This window comes from Lissotriton vulgaris, unplaced genomic scaffold (genome assembly GCF_964263255.1).
Source record: "Lissotriton vulgaris unplaced genomic scaffold, aLisVul1.2 SCAFFOLD_3169, whole genome shotgun sequence".
NCBI lineage: Eukaryota > Metazoa > Chordata > Amphibia > Caudata > Salamandridae > Lissotriton > Lissotriton vulgaris.
In genome coordinates, this window is record NW_028245345.1 from 75,351 (window position 1) to 96,762 (window position 21,412).

Below are 21,412 nucleotides of genomic sequence, written 5' to 3' on the forward strand. Positions count from 1 at the left end.
TTTAGCATGGACCCTGCCTAAATAATAAAACAGCAATTGTATTGTACTCTGCCTGAGGTGCAAAACAACGTGTTAAATTAGTCTGAAGCAAAAGAGTCATCTCCTACAAGCACAGAAAATAAAACTGAGCGTCATGTACTCAAATGTGTGACCCTGGAACTAATTGTGCAGATTACAGGGCGACAATGTCTATTATGAATAAATGTGTGCATGGCACGTTCTCATATTAGGGCAGAACAAGTGTAAACCACCATTAAAAAAAGATTTTAAGGTAAAAACGAAAAGCTAAAATGGAGGTTTAATGTAAGCTCCACAATACCCTCTCCTTGGTCGGAAGGAGACGACAAAATAAAAAATAAGCAACAGAAATGAATAAATGTAAAAAGCCTGGCATTTCATATAACAGAATAACCAGACACAGAAATCCATAAATAATACCAAATGAAAAAAGTATGCAAACTACAAAAAAATGAATAAAACAATTTTTAGAAATGAAAAAGCAAATTAAGGAGTTTTGGAGGCGCCTGAAGTGAAATGCAGCTACTCCAACATATCTACTACATCAATATCTAGAGTGTTGGTGGGGACCGGGACGGAACCCGCATCTGCAGACAACGCAACCACAGAGTCTTGAAGAGCAATATCCAAGGAATGAACATTGTCATTACCAGCCCAGTCATCGGAAAACGAAGGCAACAATGGCAGGAGTGCAGAATCCAAAGAGGAACCAGAAGCCAGACATCGTCCAGATCTCAGAGGGTACTGCAAAAGATCTGCAGCAGTGGTTAATAAACCATGATTGGGTCAGTGACAGTCCCCTCTCCCTTCCCCAACCAGATCTGACAGTAGTAACAGAACCATCACTCCTCGGATGGGCAGCCATCTGGGAGAGGTGGATATCAGAGGCCTCTGGTCTCCCTGGCAGAATCCAGACTCCATATCAGTATAAAAAGACTTTCTACCCTCCATCAAAGGAAGGCTAGTGCAGGTGTTCACGGCCAATGCCACAGCCATGTGGTACTGCAAAAAGCCAGGCGGGTGGGTTGTGCACTCTTTGTCAAGCGTCCCTGCTTCTCTGGTCATGGCTGGAATATCAGGGAGTATCCCTGGTGGTTCAACACCTTGTGGGCTCTCTGACTGTCAGGGTGGATGAATTCAGCCAAAGATGTCACAAATGGCAACTCCATCTAGAGGTGGTGCAAGGTCTCCTTCAGCAGTGTGGAAAGTCTTAGTTACATTTGCTTGCCACAGCCGACAATGTACAATGTCTGTGGCTTTGTGCACTGGAGTTTCCAAGGTAGCACTCGCTCTGAGACGTTTTTTGTCTCGAGGGTAGCTCAGGCCTTCTGTACGCCTTTACGCCCATATTACTCCAGCCCAGAATTCTCAAGATCAGGAATGACCATGCTCAAGCCATCCTTGTGGCCCCAGGCTGGGCTTGGAGAGTTTGGTATCCCGAGCTGTTGAGCAGGGCTACCACTCCTCTAAATCAGGCTGCCCCTTCGGGAGGATCTTCTGTTGCAGCATCAAGGGAGTGTACTCCACCTGAAACTGTCAGTGCTCCAACTTCAGGCATGGAGTGACAGTTGGCACCTTTCGACCTTCCGTCTGAAGTCTGTAATGTCATTGTGACAGCCACACTTCCCTCCACCAAGATGGTATAGCTTGCTGCAAGGTTATGTTTATGGCATGGTGTGCAGAAAAACAAGTTGATCCCTTTTCTGCTCCCCCTTTTTGGGTGATTCTGTTTACTCTTCTGTGGTATTTCCCACCTTGATTCCCCCCGGCGCCTCTGCATGTAATGGAGCTGCTCGCGGTGACATCACTTAGAATGTCACCGCGACCAGCGTTCCAAGGCGAGCGCCGGCGAGCAGTGTGAAGCTGCCACCTGTTGTGGCCTGTGCTGTGGCTGGGGTTGTTGTTATAAAAATATTAATAATAATAAAGGGGTTTGTAAAGCGCATGGTGGCGCCATCCCGGCGTGACCCCGCGCTGTGGAGAGAGAGGCAGATGAGAGTGAGAGAATGGAAACTAGAGGGTATACAGGTAGGTCTTTAAAAGTTCCCTAAATTTAGTTTCAGGGTCCGCTAGCCTGATATTCATTGGAAGAGAGTTCCATGTGTTGGCTGCTAACACACGAAAGGAACGGCCTCCCATTCTGGCTTTTTTATCCGGGGGATTTTAAGTAGGCCAGTTCCACTAGAGCGTAGTGCTCTATTAGGCTCGTAGGTGATGGCTAGATCTGTCAGGTAAGCAGGGGCTTTGTGCGAGGTTATCCTATAGCACATTAAGAGCTCTTTGAATAGGATCCTCTTTTTTATTGGAAGCCAGTGTAGAGCGGCCAGGGAGGTTTTGAGGCTGCTCTTTTAGGTAGTCTGAGGACTAGTCGTGCTGCCGTGTTTTGGAGAACCTGCAGTCTCCTGATATTCTTTTCCGTTGTTCCTAAAAGTAGCACATTGCCGTAATCACAAAAAAGCACAATGTCGTATTCCTCTAACTTATTGAACCCCAATAAATACTGCTTTACGTTTCAACAGTTCCTGTCTACATTCATTGACCGATGCTACACTGACGACGAGGGACTTTCGGGGGACAGCGACCTCAACACGCCAATTAGGTGGAAACACGCCGCGAAGCAGAAGAAGTATAGCACGAAGTGCACCTGTAACTGACAGTAGCGCAGGAAAAGACTGATGGTGAGGAGCGGCAGCGTATTGCTACAGAGCGGTTGTGGAGTGAGTAAATAACCATATCCGACTCGAGGGAATGAAAAGAGAATTTCATAATGGTGTGCCAGCCATGGTGAGGCACTTCGCCTGTATCCTCAAAGAAGTGTAACGTGTAACGCGCCTGAGAGGACTGAAGTGCCGTGTTCAGCACCTGGGCGGCAGCGAGAGAGCAACAGAGCGGTGTGCGGCGTGTGTCAAGATTCAGAAGATAATGGAGTGGAGGGTCAGTGGTATGAGGAGGCAATGTGCCAGCATCTGCGAGTGAAGAGCGCTCAGAGGTGAAATTGGACGGAGGTCAGGGAAGTGTGGTGAGCGGCGACAGCATCTGCGAGGAAGAGCGCTCGGAGGTGAAATTGGACGGAGGCCAGGGAAGTGTGGTGAGGGTCTGTAGAGAACCGGACGTTGGACGTCCTCCCAACTCAGGGACCCCAGCTGGGACCAACAGACTGGAGGGTGCATACGGGATTGCCGGAAGTGTCTGAGATTAGAAGCCGTGGGGAGCGCTGACGGCGCGCGGGGGTGTGACTCTTGCCTGACATTGCCCTGACTAAGTTTGGAGTACTAGTGGTGACGGGCGGTGCGAGCTTCGTGCCACTCGTACTTGCATCAGGGACTCTTTTGGAAAAGGGGTCTTAACCTTCCTGTCTGAAATCAACGGCTATAGACTACACCACCATCCGGGTACCCTCCGAACTTACTTGTGCCTTTTCCCACGTGTCGGTTGTCAAACACCCTCGAGTGGAAGTGTGGAAGTGGGATAGCCACCTCAGATTAGCAGCGCCCTTTGCATGAACAACAACAGGGCGAATGTCATGCTGGTAACTCGCCTCAGTGTGGACAGATTGTACGCCACAGTGCTACCCAGTGGCTCTAGAAATTGTGTTTTATACTATCGGGAGGGTCACTATTCTAAGCGAATCTGTGCAGTAATCTCCTAGGATAGGTGTATTTACCTTGCTGCATTTCTGTCTAGAGTCTTTTCATTATTGTTTATGACCTGCAGTCCCAGTACTTAATTCTCCTCTTTTACACTTAGGAGGGCTTCAAGTGACATTGCTAACATGCAGAGTGTAACACCGCCACCCTTCTTTTTGACCAGCCCCGGGGAACCTACCATTCTGTGGAAAAAATGGGAAAAAGTGTTTTTGAATTATGCTACTGTGTGTGGCCCAAATCTTGGGTTAGAAAGGAAGGTAGCATTATTGGCATATTACCTTGGAGCGGAAGGGGAAGAGGTTTTAGATCACCTCCCAGATCTAGGGGTGCAGGAAGCAAGAGGTTTAAATGAGCTAGAAGTAAGCATGAAGAAATTAGACTTACTCTACCTCCCTAAGACGAGCACCATAATGGAAAGATACCATTTTGGGAAAAGAGTACAGTAGGAGGGGGAATCTATTGAAAATGTTGTGTCTGAACTAAGGAAACTGGCTTCTACATGCAAGTTTGGTGGTGCCAGTGAAGAAAGGATCAGGGACCAGTTCGTGTTGGGTTGTAGGATGGAGCGCGTGAGGGAGGAGTTGTGGCATAAGGATGACCCACCCCTGAGGGAGGTTTTAATAATAGCCAAACAAGTAGAACATATGTTAGTGTGCGTCAGTGAAATCAGACAGGACACCAGTGAGAAAAGAAGCGAAGACAAACCCAAAGTGAGCGAAGTTGTGACTGAATGTGAGGCAGTGTCTGTGATCAAGGGCCAGAAAACAGTGAGTATAGAGCAGAAAGAGAACAAACCGGGAGGGTCATTCAAGGGCTCCTGTTATAGATGTGGGAAGCAAGGGCACATGGCCAATGACAAAGAGTGTCCTGCCCTCAAGTTCACGTGCAACAAGTGTGGAATGAGAGGTAATTTCAGGCAGTTTTGCAAAAGTGGTCAGGGATTTAGCAGACAGGGCAAAGACAGGACCAACACTGTATGCGATGAAATAGTTGTGCGAGTGAGCGAAGAACAGAGCTGCAGCCTCATAAACTCCACATGTGAAGAAATAGTTGTGCAAGTTGGAGAAGGTCAGGTCTGCAGTCCGAAAGACAATATAAAAGTAAGGGGCACAGATTTGGAAGCATTGTTTGATTCCTGTTCTAGAATAACTATCATAAGTGCGAAAGAATTTTCCCGTGTGTCCAAGGGGAGGATAATCTTGAAGAAAATGGATGTGAGGCCCGGGGGGTATGCTGGGCGCCCCATCTCTATGAAAGGTTATTTCTGGGACAAAATTGAATACAGGGCGAGAACAACAGTGTCTAAGGTGTATGTGTCCACAGTCGGTGATAACATTTTGGGTTGGCAGGCACAGAAAGAATTGGGGGATCTACCTTAATCCAAACAGCAACCCCCAAATCTTAATACAGGAGATACGTGAGCCAAAGGAAGATTGAGTGACAGAGTTGAAGGAGGTATTCAGCGAAGAGCTTGGATGTTTGAAGAACTACTGCCACAAGATCAAATTGAAAGAAAACGCGGAACCAGTGGTGGCCAAGGTCAGGAAACTACCCATTGCCATACAAGAAGCGGTGAAGACGGAGCTCGAGAAACTGTGCAAAGCAGGAGTCATTGAACCGGTGGAAGCGACGGAATGGTTGGCGCCAATCGTGGCCGCCCAGAAAAAGGATGGGACGGTTCGGCTATGCATTGATCTCAGGGCTCTGAACAAAGAGGTTGTGGTCGACCGATTCCGGCTGCCCAACATCACCCAGATGATGAGCAAGCTAGAGGGGGCAAGAGTATTCTCCACACTGGACCTTACCTCAACTTACTTTCAGATCAAACTGCATGAGGAGTCGCAAGAACTCACAGCGTTTGTGACATCCATGGGCGTGTACAAGTTCAAAAGAATGCCTTTCGGGTTGGTCTCTGCGGCAGCCGTGTTCCAGAGGCTCATGGGAAATATCCTGAAAGAGATTCCTGGTGTTGTATGCTATCAGGACGATGTGCTAGTGTTTGCTAGAGACCATAAGGAGCATGATGAGAGGCTGAGACGAGTGCTGGCCAGGTTCAGGTCGCAAGGTCTAACAGTGAGGAGAGAAAAGTAAGGTGACGGCAGAAGGTATCCGTCCCAAAGCAGAGCTCCAGAACACCATCGTGAATTTGGCGCCCCCTAGGAGCAAAGACGAAATCAAGTCCTTCATGGGGATGCTAGAGTTCTACGGGAAATTCATACGGAACCTGGCTGGAAGAACGTATGCTATCAGACTGTTGTTGAAAAAGGAGACAGCGTTCGATTGGAGTCAGGAGTGTCAGGGAGAGTTTGAGGACGTGAGAATTGCACTTGCGGAAGCACCCAGCCTAAAGTCTTTCTTACCCAACCGTGCAACGGTAGTCACTACCCACGCTAGCGCAAAAGGGCTGGGAGCAGTCCTCACTCAAGTAAGCAAGGACGGAGAGGAAACAATAGCTTTCGCCTCAAGATCCCTTCAGAAGTCAGAAAACAACTACTCGGTGATTGCAAAAGAAGCTTTGGCAGTATTCTGGGCGTTGGGCAAATTCAGGGATTTCCTGTGGGGCACTAAATTCACCCTTCGCACCGACCACAAACCATTGGTGGAGGTCTTCAGCAAGAAGGGCCTGGACGCGATCTCTAGCAGGATCAAACGCTGGGTGGTCTACAGGAATACACTTTCTATGTCGAGTACGTCCCTGGAACCCGTAATCTTGCTGCAGATTGCTTGTCAAGGCTTGTGAATGAAAATGAGGCAAATGAAGCTAATGGGAAAGAAGATGATGAAATGGAAAACAATCAGATGGAAAATGTGTGCGCCATCCAGAGGGCGATAGGAGAAGAAACATGGAAAAGTGCACAAACGGAAGACCAGGTCTTGGAAGAGGTGTGCAAAAGAGTAAAAGACGGATGGAAACATAAAGATAAACGAGATGAGGAGATGCGGCCGTTCTGGACTATCAAAGATGAACTGTCCGTGGTCGATGAATGCCTGTTCAGGGGGACGAGACTGGTACCCCCCGCAACGGTGAGAGAAAATCTGATAGACATGGCTCACGATGGACACCTAGGCATCACCAAGACCAAACAGAGGTTGAGAGAAGACTACTAGTGGCGGGGCATGGATCTCGCAATAGAACGAAAAGTAAGAGACTGTGTTCCGTGCAGCATCAGTGACAAAGTACTGAGACAACAGACCCCCCCATGGTGTGCAGGCCACCACCGTCTGGCCCTGGGACATCCTAGTGCTCATAGATCTGTACTCCAGGTGGCCAGAAGTGACGTTAGTGAGTGAAGTCACCACTAAGGTCGTCATTGTGTGCCTTATATCACCCGGAGACCAATGTCATGGTTGAGCGTTTTAACAAGACCCTCAAGGAGAGTATCCAGTTGGCAAAGGCCAGTGGCATGAACTGGAAGGAAGAAGTATGGAGGCAGATTGAAGCATACAGGTTCACCCCGCACCAAACGACGGGGGTCACCCCGTTCGAGTTGCTCCGTGCTAGAACACCCAACACCAAACTATCCCCAGGGTGGATGGGGTGGAATAAGGGATGGTCAGATCACTCCAGAGAAGCGAAAGGATTAGTGAGGCAGGAAGGAGCTATGGTGAGGAGGAAAGAAAGGTTCGACAGGCTCAACTCTACACAGGAGGCAGAGTTTAGAGTAGGAGATGACATTAAGAGCAGGACGCCCACGGGCAGGGCAAGGGGGTCAGAGTACAGTAGGCCCACCAAGATCACTAAATTGTTCAAGAATGCAGTGAAGACCCAGGAAGGGAAGATCTGAAACCTGGGAAGAGTAGTGAGGTTTCACCCACCCGGGCAGGATTCCTGTAGAGAATTGGAGGGTAATGGAGATTCCAAGGGAAACAAGGGTCCCACTCCCAAGAAGCAGTGGCCGGTCCCCCACCTGGGTATAAGAACTAGCCAGAGAATGACCAGACCTCCCAGACATTTAGAACAGTATGTGAGGATGTAATGTTCTGTTATACCATTGGTTCTTTTGTTGAAATCTCATGTTTCATTCTGCAGGGAAGGGGGATGTGTGGTATTTCCCACCTTGATTCCCCCCGGCGCCTCTGCATGTAATGGAGCTGCTCGCGGTGACATCACTTAGAATGTCACCGCGACCAGCGTTCCAAGGCGAGCGCCGGCGGGCAGTGTGAAGCTGCCACCTGTTGTGGCCTGTGCTGTGGCTGGGGTCGTTGTTCTTCCTCTAACTTATTGAACCCCAATAAATACCGCTTTACGTTTCAACGGTTCCTGTCTACATTCATTGACCGATGCTACATCTTCCTCTTTCCCTGCAGGGCTCTGCTTAGGGCACCTTGAAAGGCTATCTTTCTGCCTTCTCTGCATTTCTGTGGTTGCGAGATCAGCCATCCCTGTTCAAATCCACAATTCTACATAGGTTTTTGAAAGGGTTCCAACATGTTTACTCCGACACCCTTTATCATGCCAAAATGTAGTACTCATATTTCTAATGTGTGCTCCAACTGAGTAGCTACATTGTCCTTTCAGCCTTCATACAATCAAAACAGCTATTCAGGTGGCCCTAACATCTGCTTGGAGGGTCGATACACTCCAGTTTTTGTCATCTTCATATCTCAACATCTTCCCAGAGCAGCAATTCCTTAGAACAAGAGCTTCCTTCCTTCTGAAGGCGGTCACTCTTTCATTTACCTTTTTAGCACCGTCCATCCCACCAAGGAAGAGGAGCAACTCCACTGACTGTACCCAAAAAGAGCATTCTCGTTCCACCTTGACTGCACAAAATTGTTCAAGGTGGACGAACAACTCTTTGTGTGGTATGTCGGAGCCAACAAAGGGAGGGTCGTGCAGATATGGCCCATCTCCCAATGGATCATGCTCTGCATTACCACCTCCTACATATTTGCCGAGAGTCAACCCCCATCAGGTTTGCATGCTCATGCCACTATAACAAAAGCTGTGACTACGGCATTAGCACATGGAGTCCTGGTCCTAGACATCTGCCAGGCAACAATGTGAATCTCTCTGCACACTTTCACGAAGCACTACTGCCTGGACAGTCAGGTCCATGGGGACGGGCACTTTGCCCATTCGGTCTTGTAGAACATTATAGCGTGAAATTATTCGCTGGCCCACATCCAGGGAGGCATTGCTTGGGTATCTATTCTACGGTAAGGTATCAGCAGCTAGAAGTGTCTATCAGATGAACAAGTTGCTTTACTTTGGTAAAGCCTTAGCTGGTAAAGACTAGACTCTATCTAACAGCAGGTTCCTTACCAACCCACCCTTCCTCCTTCCAGCACTCAAAGCTCTTCATTGGTTGCCTGTCCGGGAAAGGATCAAATTTAAGGCTCTGTGTATCACCCATAGATCCCTTCAGGGCAAAGGGACCCCTATCCTTGGGAAAATGCTTTATCCCTACAAAACCACCAGGACCCTGCGCTCTACCCAGGGTAACCTGGCCACTGTTCAAAGAGTTAGGAAGGCCCGAACTGGAGGGCGGCGTTTTTCGGGCACCGCTGCAACCCTTCGGAAGTCCCTGCCGATTAGTCTTCGATCCGAACTGACCTACTTGAAGTTTGGTAAACTCCTGAAGACACACCTGTTCCCACAAGATCCATAATATCACCTGTCACCCGCCCCTAGTTCCCCTCAGATCTCCTCTGCACTCCAGCGCGGGGACGCTCCCGGGCAGCCATGCGCTTTATAAATCCTTTTTCATTTAATTTCATTCATTCTACAAACTGGTTTCTAGGGACAGGCCTTTTCCCCTTTCAAGGCCCAGCATTACACACCTGTGGTCAGTGTTCTTCATGGCTCCGTGTTTCTAGTGTGGAAGGTCACAAAATAAACGGATGTCAGCAGGCTGGGGTGGCACCTATGTTTGCACCACGCATATCACTTCTGGCATGCTACGTGAAGCAGAACGACGACACCTACCATCCATCAGAGGTACTGGTCACAAAGAATTTCCGGATCCAGGGATAATTCTAAGATAAGGAATATTCAGCTAGCTAGAGTCTCTACCAGATAAGGCTCTCCGAAAGGTAAGTAACTAGTTCAATATGTACACAGCATCTCTTTAATGGGAAGTGTATGTTGGCTGCAGCTTTTAGTCAACATCAGAGGTCTTCTGCTTAATTTATGGTGGTGCTTAGATTAGGTAAGGTTTCCTTTAAGGTGAGTGCCATATCCTTAACAACTATATTTTGCCATTTATGGATAGTGATATATTCTGTGTGACTTGCTTTGATCAGATCTGCTATTTCATGTCTGAAATTAATAAAAAGTATTCCTTAATGGGGATCCTCATCTGCGGATCAGACATTCCACCAGCCTTTAAGCCCATCTGATGAATCTATTTACTTGATTATCTGTGTTTATATGTCATTTAATTAAGAGAAATAATTAACTGCTTAATTTCCACACTGGATATACAAATAATAGCACACATTTTTTTAATGGTCCCTATTGACTCCCTTGAAATTTGCTCAATATCAAAACATTTGCAATTAATAATAGTGTTCAATCAATATGTATATAAATCAATGTACAGTTTGTGCAATAAGGACCATACATTCAAAGTATGCTAAATTATCTAAACTACCAAAAGAAAGTAATTTTAGAACGTAAAAGAAAATCATCAACAGCTTGATGGAATCAAATATATTTTGAAGGGGGTTGACTACTAAAGAGCTGAATTTTGACTGGGTAAAGGTATAGTCAGTGTGCGATGAAGAATTTCTTTCTTTTCTTTAATGTACATATAACTAGGGGTACACAGGATGCCCAACCAGCACACTACACAGCACAGCTTCAGACTGAGCTGATTTTCCAACCCCTTTGGGACTTCTTCATTAAACTGAATCATTGGCAGAGTGTGGTTAGTGCCCCTTCACTCTACAGAAGGGCCATGGGGTACTTCCATCAATGTGATTGGTTACCCTGTAATTGACCGTATTGGCCTAAATACAGGATGGATGCATATATAAGTTAGAATGTGAGACTGTGGATGGCCCTATGTCACTTTTGTGTAAATATCGCCTTCCTATTTGATACATCACTTCTGCTCTCCCACTCACCACTGTGCGACAAGAGGTTTGTGTGACAAGTACAGAAAAGCACTGTAAGTTTGTCTGTCATATTGTTTTAAAACATTTGATGCTTCAGTACCTTAGTGTTGCATGATATTTTTCATTTTAGGCGAGAAGCACAATCCACCCTTTCTGGTATGGCCATTGTTGACATCACCATGTTGAGTGGCTTTGAACCGAGCCTAGACGACCTCAACACGGTACAGTTATATTTTAGTACATATATTTCTGTGCATGCTCAATTTCAATGAACCTGGCAGAGACTGATTTAGCATTCCAGCAGATCTTTTGACTACATTATATCATAATAATACAAAGCAAGAGGGGCAATCGGTCACAGCCCATCCAGTCATCAAGTACTGATTTTATATGTATTATGAACATATTGAATCCAGCCTACACTACAGCTATTTGGAACTACATAATTCATGCACATCTCACATTTGTCAATGACTTGTACTGTGTTTTAACAGCATGTGTGGCCAAGGAATGCCCTTAATGGTAGCCTCAACTTTCCAAGAAGGTTGACTAAATCCTCACATTCACTAATATACCCAAAATGCTTCAAAAACTCTCATTGATGTCTCAGAACATTCATTGTATGTAGGATTAACATGAAAATGCGTTTGCTACTGTGGTATAAGGTCTCTGAAATGGATGGAGTGTGGAACATATGATGGGTGTTATGAAGTACAGACCATGTTGATCAAGTGGGTGGCTAAAATGTACAATATGATATGTATGTGTGGGTAGTTAAGCAGCTCTGTGGGCTGTGGATGGCCCTTTGCTTCTGCTGCTGCTGTTACTATGGTCTTAAATAAATGTACCCACCATGTACTACCCCATTTGCCTCCAGACTTACGTCTACTGTTATTTTAGTCAACATTCAATCAGAAGTAAAATCCCCTAATAACCTATAGTTTAAGATTTTTTTAAATAAGGGTCTTGTATTATTTTGGGCATTTGGAAACAAATCCCTTACAAAGTTGTTCTAGACTCTGTCAAGAAGACAGTCTCATTTTAGTGTACAGAGCGTAAGAGATCTGAATGGATCGAGTATCCAGTTAAGGCTATGAGTGCAGTGTTACACCCATCACTGCGTCACATTTAGAGGTCTTGGCCATGATTATATAGGTTTCAATAGCGCAGTGGCTGTGTCATCTCTGGAGATAACACAGTGGGGTGGAGTTGTCAAGAAAACCCCCTTTCTGGGGTCTACACTAGGGAAAGTTTCCTTAGCCCAAAGGAGCCTGTAGTTTCTGTGGAGAAAAAGGAAACAGAAATGTGTTTTCCACCCACTTCTTCTTTTTTAATGTCTTTATTAGTTTTTTTTTTTTTTTACACAGATGCACCCTCCGCTCAAAAACCTCCCATCCCCCACCCCGATCTCAGACCTGCCAGCATGTACAAATAATGACTTTTTAACAGTTTTGGTATAATAACAAGATATCTCACAGTTAAAGAAAGATTCATTTGATACATTAAACCAAAAGAAAAAGGAAGAGACACTTTACACACCAGATCATGTTTGCTACTGATACACATTTATAAAGATGCACCCCGCTCAAAAACCTCCCATCCCCCACCCTGATCTCAGACCTGGCGGCATGTACAAATAATTACTTTTTAACAGTTTTGGTATATTAACAAGATATCCCACAGTTAAAGAAAGATTCATTTGATACATTAAACCAAAAAAAAGGAAGAGGCACTTTACACACCAGATCATGTTTTCTACTGATACACATTAACAAGTCTCTACTTGACTTTGTATCCATTGTATTACCGGATCCCAAATTGCAAGTCCCATTTTACGTTTATTACGCCCCTTTCTTTTATATATGGCTACTTCTAAACTACAAATAGCCAGCAATCAAGATCTCCATTGTTGGAACACTGGAGGATTTGGATCCAGCCACGCTGACGCTATAGATAGTCTAAAAACCGCCATTGCCACAAATATCAGCCCATGCGTATATTTGGGTCGATTTGTATTGGCCACACCTAACATTATTTCAGAGAGAGATATTTCTATTCTTATATCTAATACCTCTGATGAGAAAGTTGATATATCCTTCGCTAGTCTTGTTAAAACATCACATGAGGCAAAGGCATGTATGCTGTCAGCTTCGAATAACTCGCATCTCGGACATGCTGTTCCTTTTCCTGTCCCTCATTTCGCAATTTAATATGGTGTGTAATGTAAAAAGAAAAAAGTTTTATAATATTGAGCTTGCAGTTTTGTGGACATGAGGCAGGACTGATATAGTTCAAAGGATCATTTCAGCTAAAACCCCAAGTTTACCCTGCCATTTTATGGTATATTTATCAAGATCTTCTGGATACCTTACGTTTAATAATTCATAGATTTCTCCAATTTTTATATTTATTTTTTTGGACAGGTTCTCCATTATCTGAACTACTTCAAATGTTTGTCCCCCACCCCTTTCTTACATAAATAATCCAAAATTTGTAGATATTTGAAAAAATCCCGATGACCTAATTTATAATCGGTCTGGAGTTCTTTAAAAGATTTTAGTCCGGAAAAAACAACCTCGATGTGTAATCCCTCCCTGTACCCATCTCTCAAAACAGATATCATCAAAAATCCCAAGAAGATCATTATTTTTATTGATTGGCGTACAGGGAGATAGTCGCCCAATCCCCAGTCAGTAATTTACGTGTCTTATTCCACGCTTTATAAATACCAAAAATAGATTTAAATGTGACCTTCTTAAAATAACTGTCATTCAGATGCCTCCACAGACACCCTCTAGAATCATCACCTAATAAAAGTTCTTGTGGCGTTGGAATAGCATCTTTATTGCTAACATTTATCTTGAATAGTAGAATAACACAATATTTCATTACAGTGGCCCAAAAATATAACTTGTTGTTTGGCAATGCCATTCCCCCTCTCTCCTTAGATCGTGTAATACATCGTAGGGCTCTTCGTGACCTCTTGTATCCCCATATAAATCTAGAAAACATACTGTCTATGTCTTTGAACAATTGTGGCGGAAATTCCAGACAAATTGGCCTGAAAAAGTATAAAAATCTTGGTAAAAAAAAGCATTCTAATCAGGTTACATCTTCCTCCAATAGATAGATGTGGATTATTGGACAGAATCATATCCTTCTTTGTACGTTGTATTAGTGGTACAATATTGTTATTAACTAAATTCTCCAATTTGGCCGTTATATTAACACCTAGATATATTGCATTCTCTGTTACCCGTACATCTCTTATCTCGATTTTACTATTGGTGATAATCTGAGTTTTTACTTGGTTTAATTTGTATCCAGATAACTCCCTAAAGCTTTCAGCCATTTCTTGAATTATACCAATTGCTCTCATAGGGTCATTAGTAACCAGCGCAATGTCATCCACATACGCTAGCGTTTTTGTGGCTTGGTCCCTTACCCATATAGGTGGAATAAATACGTTGTTGTTTAGTCTCTGAATAAAGGGGTCAATATACACCGCAAATAAGAGAGGGAAACACGGGCACCCCAGTCTTGTCCCTCTCATTATGCTCAGCGGTTTGGATACTGAACCATTAACCATTACAACCGCAGATGAATCCCGCTATAGCATTTGTGTTGCTTTAATAAATGGCTCCCCGATACCACTTTTAGCCATGACTGTCCAGAGATATTTCCAGGAGACCATATTGAAGGCCTTTTCGGCGTCTAGTAATATGAGTGCCATAGGTTCTCCTGTAACCTTAGACCAATCAAACAATGAGGCCACCCTTTGAATGTGATCAGTTGTGGCTCTTCCTGCGATAAACATGTGCTGTCGTTCGGATACAATTTTTTGTATCCTCTGAGCCAAACGAGCCGCTGATAGTTTAGCATGAATTTTGCAATCCCCGGTTATTAGTGTTATAGGGCGATAAGACCCAAGTTCCATAGGGTCTTTGTGTTTTTTTAGGAAAATCATGATTTTGGCCATGGACCACGATCTCGGAGGTCGTCCACCCTGAAATACATGTATGAACAAAACTGTCAATATATTTTTTAGCTGAGGGAGAATTTGACATAAAACTCCGTAGGAATCCCATCCATACCTGCTGCCTTACCAAGAGCAAGACTATTATTGAGAGAGAAATTTCCTCCCATTGGAGAATGATATCCATACATTCTTGATCTTCAGTCTGTAATCTAAAAAAGTTATCTTGATCTATATGTTCCTCTATTAATCTTTGTTGTATGTCTATATCCCTATACAAATCCTGATAATATTTTTGAAACACAGTTCTTATTGCGTCGGGATCTGTCATTACCCAGAGCTCTGGGTCATGAATTGATTTGATGAAATTGGATGTGCTTTGTTCACGAGTCTGTACCGCGAGCTGATGTCCCACCTGCTCACTTATTCCGTAGAAATTTTCTTTATGCATAGTAGCTTTATCTATAGCTCTTGTTGTTAAGATATGAATAATACAATTTTTGGCTATTCCAACCCGACTTAATTTATTTACAATTTCCTTTCCCTCCTGGACAGAATTTATAAGTTCTTCCTCCGCGATAACTATATCATTCTGGAGTATGTGCATTTCTTGTTTAGCTTTTTTATTTGTATTCAATGGAAATCATAAAATCTCCCCTCTGATCCCAGCTTTTAAGGTATCTCAAACTATGTCAACCGGTGCACTACCTATATTATCGTCCAAAAATCTGGGGATCCAAACCTGCGTGTAATCACAATATTTCTCATTGACCAATAAGGCCCTTTCAAATGCCCAAGTTTTTACATGAGATTACGTAAATCCAGAATCAATAGTTAAAACGAGAGGGTTATGATCAGAGAGTATTCTTGGTAGCTTTTCTATGAGACTATTAGCTACTAACGTGCTAGAAACCAAAATGTAGTCTAATCTTGCATGTCTAGCATGTGGATAGGAATAATGAGTAAAGCCTGGATCATTATTAAGTTCTGCTTGCCAGCAATCTATCAGACCATGGGTTTGACACACATTTTTAAAAGCCCGAAAGACTCTTGGCTTCTTCCTTTATACTGAAACCCTGCGTCTGCTGCCCAATCACTTGGTAAATTCAAAATAAAGTCGCTACAGATTATCACCGGGAGAGGCCAATGAACAAGCTCATTAGAGATATAATTCAATACTTTTGTGTCATCACTAATACTATTATACATTGTGCAAATGGTCATTTTCACCCCATTATTCTGTTGACACTCTGTAATAGGCATTGTGCTAGAAATTATAATGTAGCAATTAAACAGAGATCTGTATTCAATTCATGGAATGCCAATTGTTATCTTATAAAAAATATATTTTCTTTATTTCATTTCTTTTTCTATTATTTTATATAGTACATTTCTTTCACATCTGTTGAGCAACATTTACATACATATATTCAAATAAATATAACAAAAGACTTCTATATTCTCAATGTTTCCTTATGTATGTAGAAAACCACAGATTTACAAGATATGATACGCCTGAGAAATAATTAAATGTTTTCAGTTGTTACTGTCACAATCACCATGGATGTACTACAAAGTTGTGCATGTCCAAATGAACATCAACCTATGGCAATTTACACTAAACAGTTAGAGAGCTAATCGTAGATATCAACTTTATATGATCACATATATACATTGGTTTTAAGAAGAGACTGGTTACAGTTCCTAACCTTTACCACTATAAATATATTTTGGATATAATTATTCAATTATTCATTATAATACGATAGAGATTATCAAATTAGGTGACATTCCTATCTCCCGCATTTAGCTGTCAGTTTAACGAGAGATGATACCAACCTCCAGGAAATGAAAGAGCTGATTATTAAATAACAAAATACAAGGGAACAAAAGTGAAAAACCGCCATTTAATTCCAATGAGTTTATCGCTACAAGCCTGTAGCCGAGCATACTTGCGGAATCGTCCCAGGTAAAAGGTAGGTGTACCTGTAAAAGTAGAGCCGCCATATTGATTCATTTTAATCCCATAATATAAAATGTTCGGACTCTGAAATCTCCTTCCTCATAGTGCATTGAATTCACATAAAATATTACACTTATAATTCATTAATGGGAGTTGTTAATTACAGTTAATTGTTAAAAAAGGTACCTTTTTCATTCGATGTTATCACCTGGCCACATATAGTTAGAGCCTTACTTTTCCAGACAAGGTGCAAGGATAACTTTATTTGTTTTTTTGAAAGACATCACTTCCTTTGAAAGAATACCTAAATAACGCTGAAATAGTCAACCATGGGTATGCTTTGAATCACGATAACTGTATCCTCTTATTTTATAGTCTGTTCTCATGGTATTTCATGGCTCAGGCCTTTCCTAGCTGTCCCCAAGATGAAGATCCAGTAAACCTCCCTCATTTTTCGAATTGATTCCATGGTTTTACCTTGCCTCTGAGAAATTCTTTCAAGTATATACCAGCGCATTTCATCTGGTGAGTGTTTTTTTTCTAGGTAGTGGCCTACCATTGGTGCTGTCATTTTTTGAGTCCTAATACCAGACCTGTGCTCTGTTAAACTCACATTTCTGGTTCTCCGAACTCCTACAGCTGTTGGTAAATCCCTGAGTACAGTTGCCTCTGATGCAAGACCTAAGTTCCATGAGGAAAGGGCAAGTTCTTCACCCTCAAATAGCCTCACTGAACTTGTCAGCATGGAACCTCATGAGCATGAATTTTATTCCTTAGACATCCCTCAGGACTGCAAGGATATGTTAGCGAACTCTCGAGCGCTATCTACCAATAAAACGTACACAACAAAATGGAAAAGATTTTGCCATTGGTGGTCTGATCAACATCTTCATCCTTTTCATTGCTTGCTGGAGCAAATTCTTCCGTACTTGTTTCATCTGGATAAAGCCGGGTTATCTCATGCTTCAATAAAAATACATCTTACAGCGATATCAAGGTATCGTAGAACACTAAATCAACCTACGCTTTAATCACAAAGGATTATAAAGGAGTTTTTAAAAGGATTGTTCAGAGTGTTCCCACCTGTTAAGCAGCCATCCATTCCTTGGCAGCTCAATGTAGTGTCCTGGAACCATTCCTCCAATTCAAATCAGACAGAGTCATTCTCAGGAGAAATAAAAAATGTATCCCCGGGGTCCCCACGGTTTTTCATCTCAACGAACCAATTGTGTTACCTACATATTTCAAAAATCCATCTTCAGTAGCAGAGAGGTCGCTACACACTTTGGACATCAGAAGATGTCTCAAATTTTACATTGACAAGACAAAATCTTTTAGGAAAACGGACCAATTGCTGATCGCCTTTGCTGGCTTTGCTCTTTCAAGATCTTCCATTTCAAGATGGATAACATCGGCTATCACTTTATGTCATGAGAAGGCAGGAAAGCCTTTACGCGCTAAGGTTCGCGCTCATTCCACAAGAAAATTACTGGGGAAAAAACTAGTTACATACCAGTACACTATGGTTCTCCAGTATTGATATCTTTAATAGATTCACATGCTGCCCGCCCGCCTCCCTGTTTTTAGCAGATAAACCACTTTTTATCTCCAGATTCATCCTTGGCACTGTTGTATGGCATTTTAGGACCCGGTACAATTTTACAGATTCATGCCCTTATATAGGTACAATTCACATTGCACTAATACAGACATAGAAATCATACCCATATTCAGACATAGCCCATGCAGTCCAAATACAGGCATGGCTACTTCCACCAGTTCCAAAAAGCCACAACGATTTCTTGGAAAACCGGCTTAAGCAGTCAGGGACATCCCCTTGCTTGAATATTGATTTGTCCAAGAGCTCATGGAGTTTTCAAAGAACTGCCATTCCCTTGGGGTTCCTTGATGACGTTATTATGCCCGACTTTACGTCAAATTAGGCACCTTCAAGGTATAAATATGCCTTCACTTGCTGTAGCAAACACACGGTGGGTTGGAGCAGTTTGACTATCTACTTGCCTGACGCAGTACACGACTTAGGTTAGGTACATTGTGGTAGGCGTATGTTAGATGCACCAGTTGAGTACTTTCAGTCATTGTTATTTATGTATGTATTTTTATATGGCTTAGAAACCATACAATGCTCTTACAGTATTATTATATAATATTGTACTCACTGTACGCATTATACTTTGCAACCTGCATTATGATTGTAGCAGTTCATTTCTTCTGTGTGAGAAAGAAGACTGTTCAATAAATACTTTTATTGAAAACGCCGGTCTTTCTATTTCTCTGCACCTCTAGTGAAACGAAGCATGCATGATTGAATGAGCGAAATACTTATCTGTTTTTTCCATGACTCTAGAGATACATTTCTTATTCTTGGAAACAAAGTTGTCATGTTTATGCGGATGTCAGAAACTAATCCCTTCTTGTGAATTCGAGAACGTTTCTAGTGACCTCTAAGCTAGCTGGCACTCACTATTAAGTTTAATATATTCGATAGAGACCGAGTCAACCTCAGTCCTACGTCAAATCTATGGGATATATTATTCCAATGCGCAGAGCCTATTGGGAATATAGGAACTACACTACAGCTCACTCTTGGGCTGGTTGGAAATCTGAGGTATGGTGGCTCTGCTGGGGATTGTGATCTCAGGGCTGGCAGCTGATTGGGTGGTGTTTGGCCCACATAATGATGGTGATAGCTACCAGAATATATACTTATTTTACTGCTATGGTTATTCTTTTACTGTGAGACTGCCACCATGACAATGGGGAAGATACAAGCATGTGAATCTACGAAACATATCAATACTGGAGAACCATAGTGCACAGGTAATTAACTCGTTTTATATGCTTGGTCATTAGGATTACTTCTAGATATGTTTAATGGAAATCTATGTACCCTCTGGATTTTCTTATCCCAGTCCCATTGCGTAAATTCAGGTAGAGACTTTGTCAACAAATTTATTGTAAATTTCCAAATGTCATTACCCTCGCTTTTTCTGGAATTCCAAGTAACCTTAAGTTATTACGATGTTGTCTATTTTCAGCCTATTCAAGCTTCCAAATGACGTCCTTCAGGGTGCTATCTTGAGATGTGGATTGCTTTTTCAGGCTGTCCTCTGTGGATTCTAGCACCTCTGTACGATTCTCCACCATAGCTAGCCTCTCCATAATTTCTGTGCATATTTTCCCAACTTTTCTAATTGCACCTTGTAACTTTTTTGACGCCTGTCGTGAATGTTGAGTTTCTAGTTTGACTTCCTCTTGGAATGACCTGAGGGATTGTAGATCAAGCATAAGGATGGTTCGCCAGATTCTACAGAGTCTTTCTGTCCGGTCGTATCCTTTAGCTGTTTTTAAAATGGTTTCAGCACACCACTACCTAGCAGTGTCTGTGTACCCGAAAAATCACAGCCTAGTTCATTCGCTTCTTCTCTAGGGCTGCTCCTTTTTCCGTCCGAGAGACTCTTAATTCTCCTTGATACCCTTTTCTCTCCATGCTGGCTGAAGTTACTTGTAGATGTATCCTCATCCCTCTCTTCATTGCTACTCATACTTGAAGTCACCTTTTCGGATTCACCAGATTTCTCATGAAGACTAATAACCAATTTCATGGTTCTTTTCTAGCTGTATTTCTTTTTCAGTGGAGGCGGTCAGGCTATTAATTTTGGTCGTTTCACCACCGTTAGAGTCTTTTGTTACAGTTTCCGCCTCAGAAACCTCTGCCTCCATGGCCGGGGGAACCGTGCTCAAGGTGCTGACAAGAGCCATGACTGCATGATTTTTCTCTTTGCCTGGGTGATCATTTAAGCCTAGCTCTGGTGTTCCTAATATGTTTTTCCCCGTTTGACCCCCAGGACTGTCCCTCCAGGCCGGTTTTTGCCATCAAGTCCAGGGTGATACTGAAAGTTTGCAAATCTATCGTAGATGTTTCTGCGCTGGTAGGGGTTTGTACATTTATAGCTATTAACTGATCTTGTCCATTTTAACATTCATCTATGCCTTTAACTGTGAACAAACTCGTTATAGCTAACTGCTTCTTATTTTGCTCACCCATTGCACCCTTTGTTGCCTTCTATTTTGCCTCCCTTACCGGAACGTAGTTCATGCTTTTTTCCGTCCATGTCCCCTTTACCATTCATTTCGCGTTGCCCTGATGGAGTGGTGTGGCTCACCAGTTAGAGGCGGCAGACCCGGGAGCAGAAGTCGGCCGGGACCAGGGTTCAATTCCCGACGCGGCAGGGTCGTGGACTTGGGTCAGCGGACTCGATAATTCTCGCTTCGGTGCCTACTCTAATCTGGGGTCTCACTCGGCAACTCTGGGCATTAGCTTGCCTAATCTCCACAACGGCCCCCCCCCCAACGCTGGGGATGCCTGGCTCCACCCTGGGGACTCCCAGCAAGGACCATCCCCCAGGGAAAGCCAGGACGGGTTCCCCAGCGTTGCACAGCGCCAGGAAACCTCCGGGTAGCAGCGCGCTTTACAAGCGCAAACATAATAATAATAATAATAATAATGAGAGTGCCACCGCTGGTACAGCTAGATGCACCTGGCTCGGCGCGCCCCAGGCCAAGCAGCGCAGCGCAACTCAAAAAATCCTTCTGCTGCTCTAACTGCGCCGGATAAGGAGGGACGAAAACTGGACAATAATGGAAAGTGGTTTTCTTCAATGTCCGCGTTGACAGTGCACGCTTCAAACTCTATGGCACTGTTAGGACGTTACAACCGTCAAA

The 21,412-nt window shown here is 43.4% G+C and overlaps 1 protein-coding gene across 1 annotated transcript in view; it reads left to right on the forward strand.

Annotated features, from left to right (window-relative positions):
• LOC147666472 (complement C4-like) overlaps positions 1-21,412 on the forward strand; it is a 188,568-nt gene that overhangs the window by 46,897 nt on the left and 120,259 nt on the right. The window contains exon 3 of the mRNA XM_086949063.1: positions 10,858-10,948. Coding sequence (XP_086805189.1) covers positions 10,858-10,948 — 91 coding nt within the window. The remainder of the gene's footprint in view (positions 1-10,857; positions 10,949-21,412) is intronic.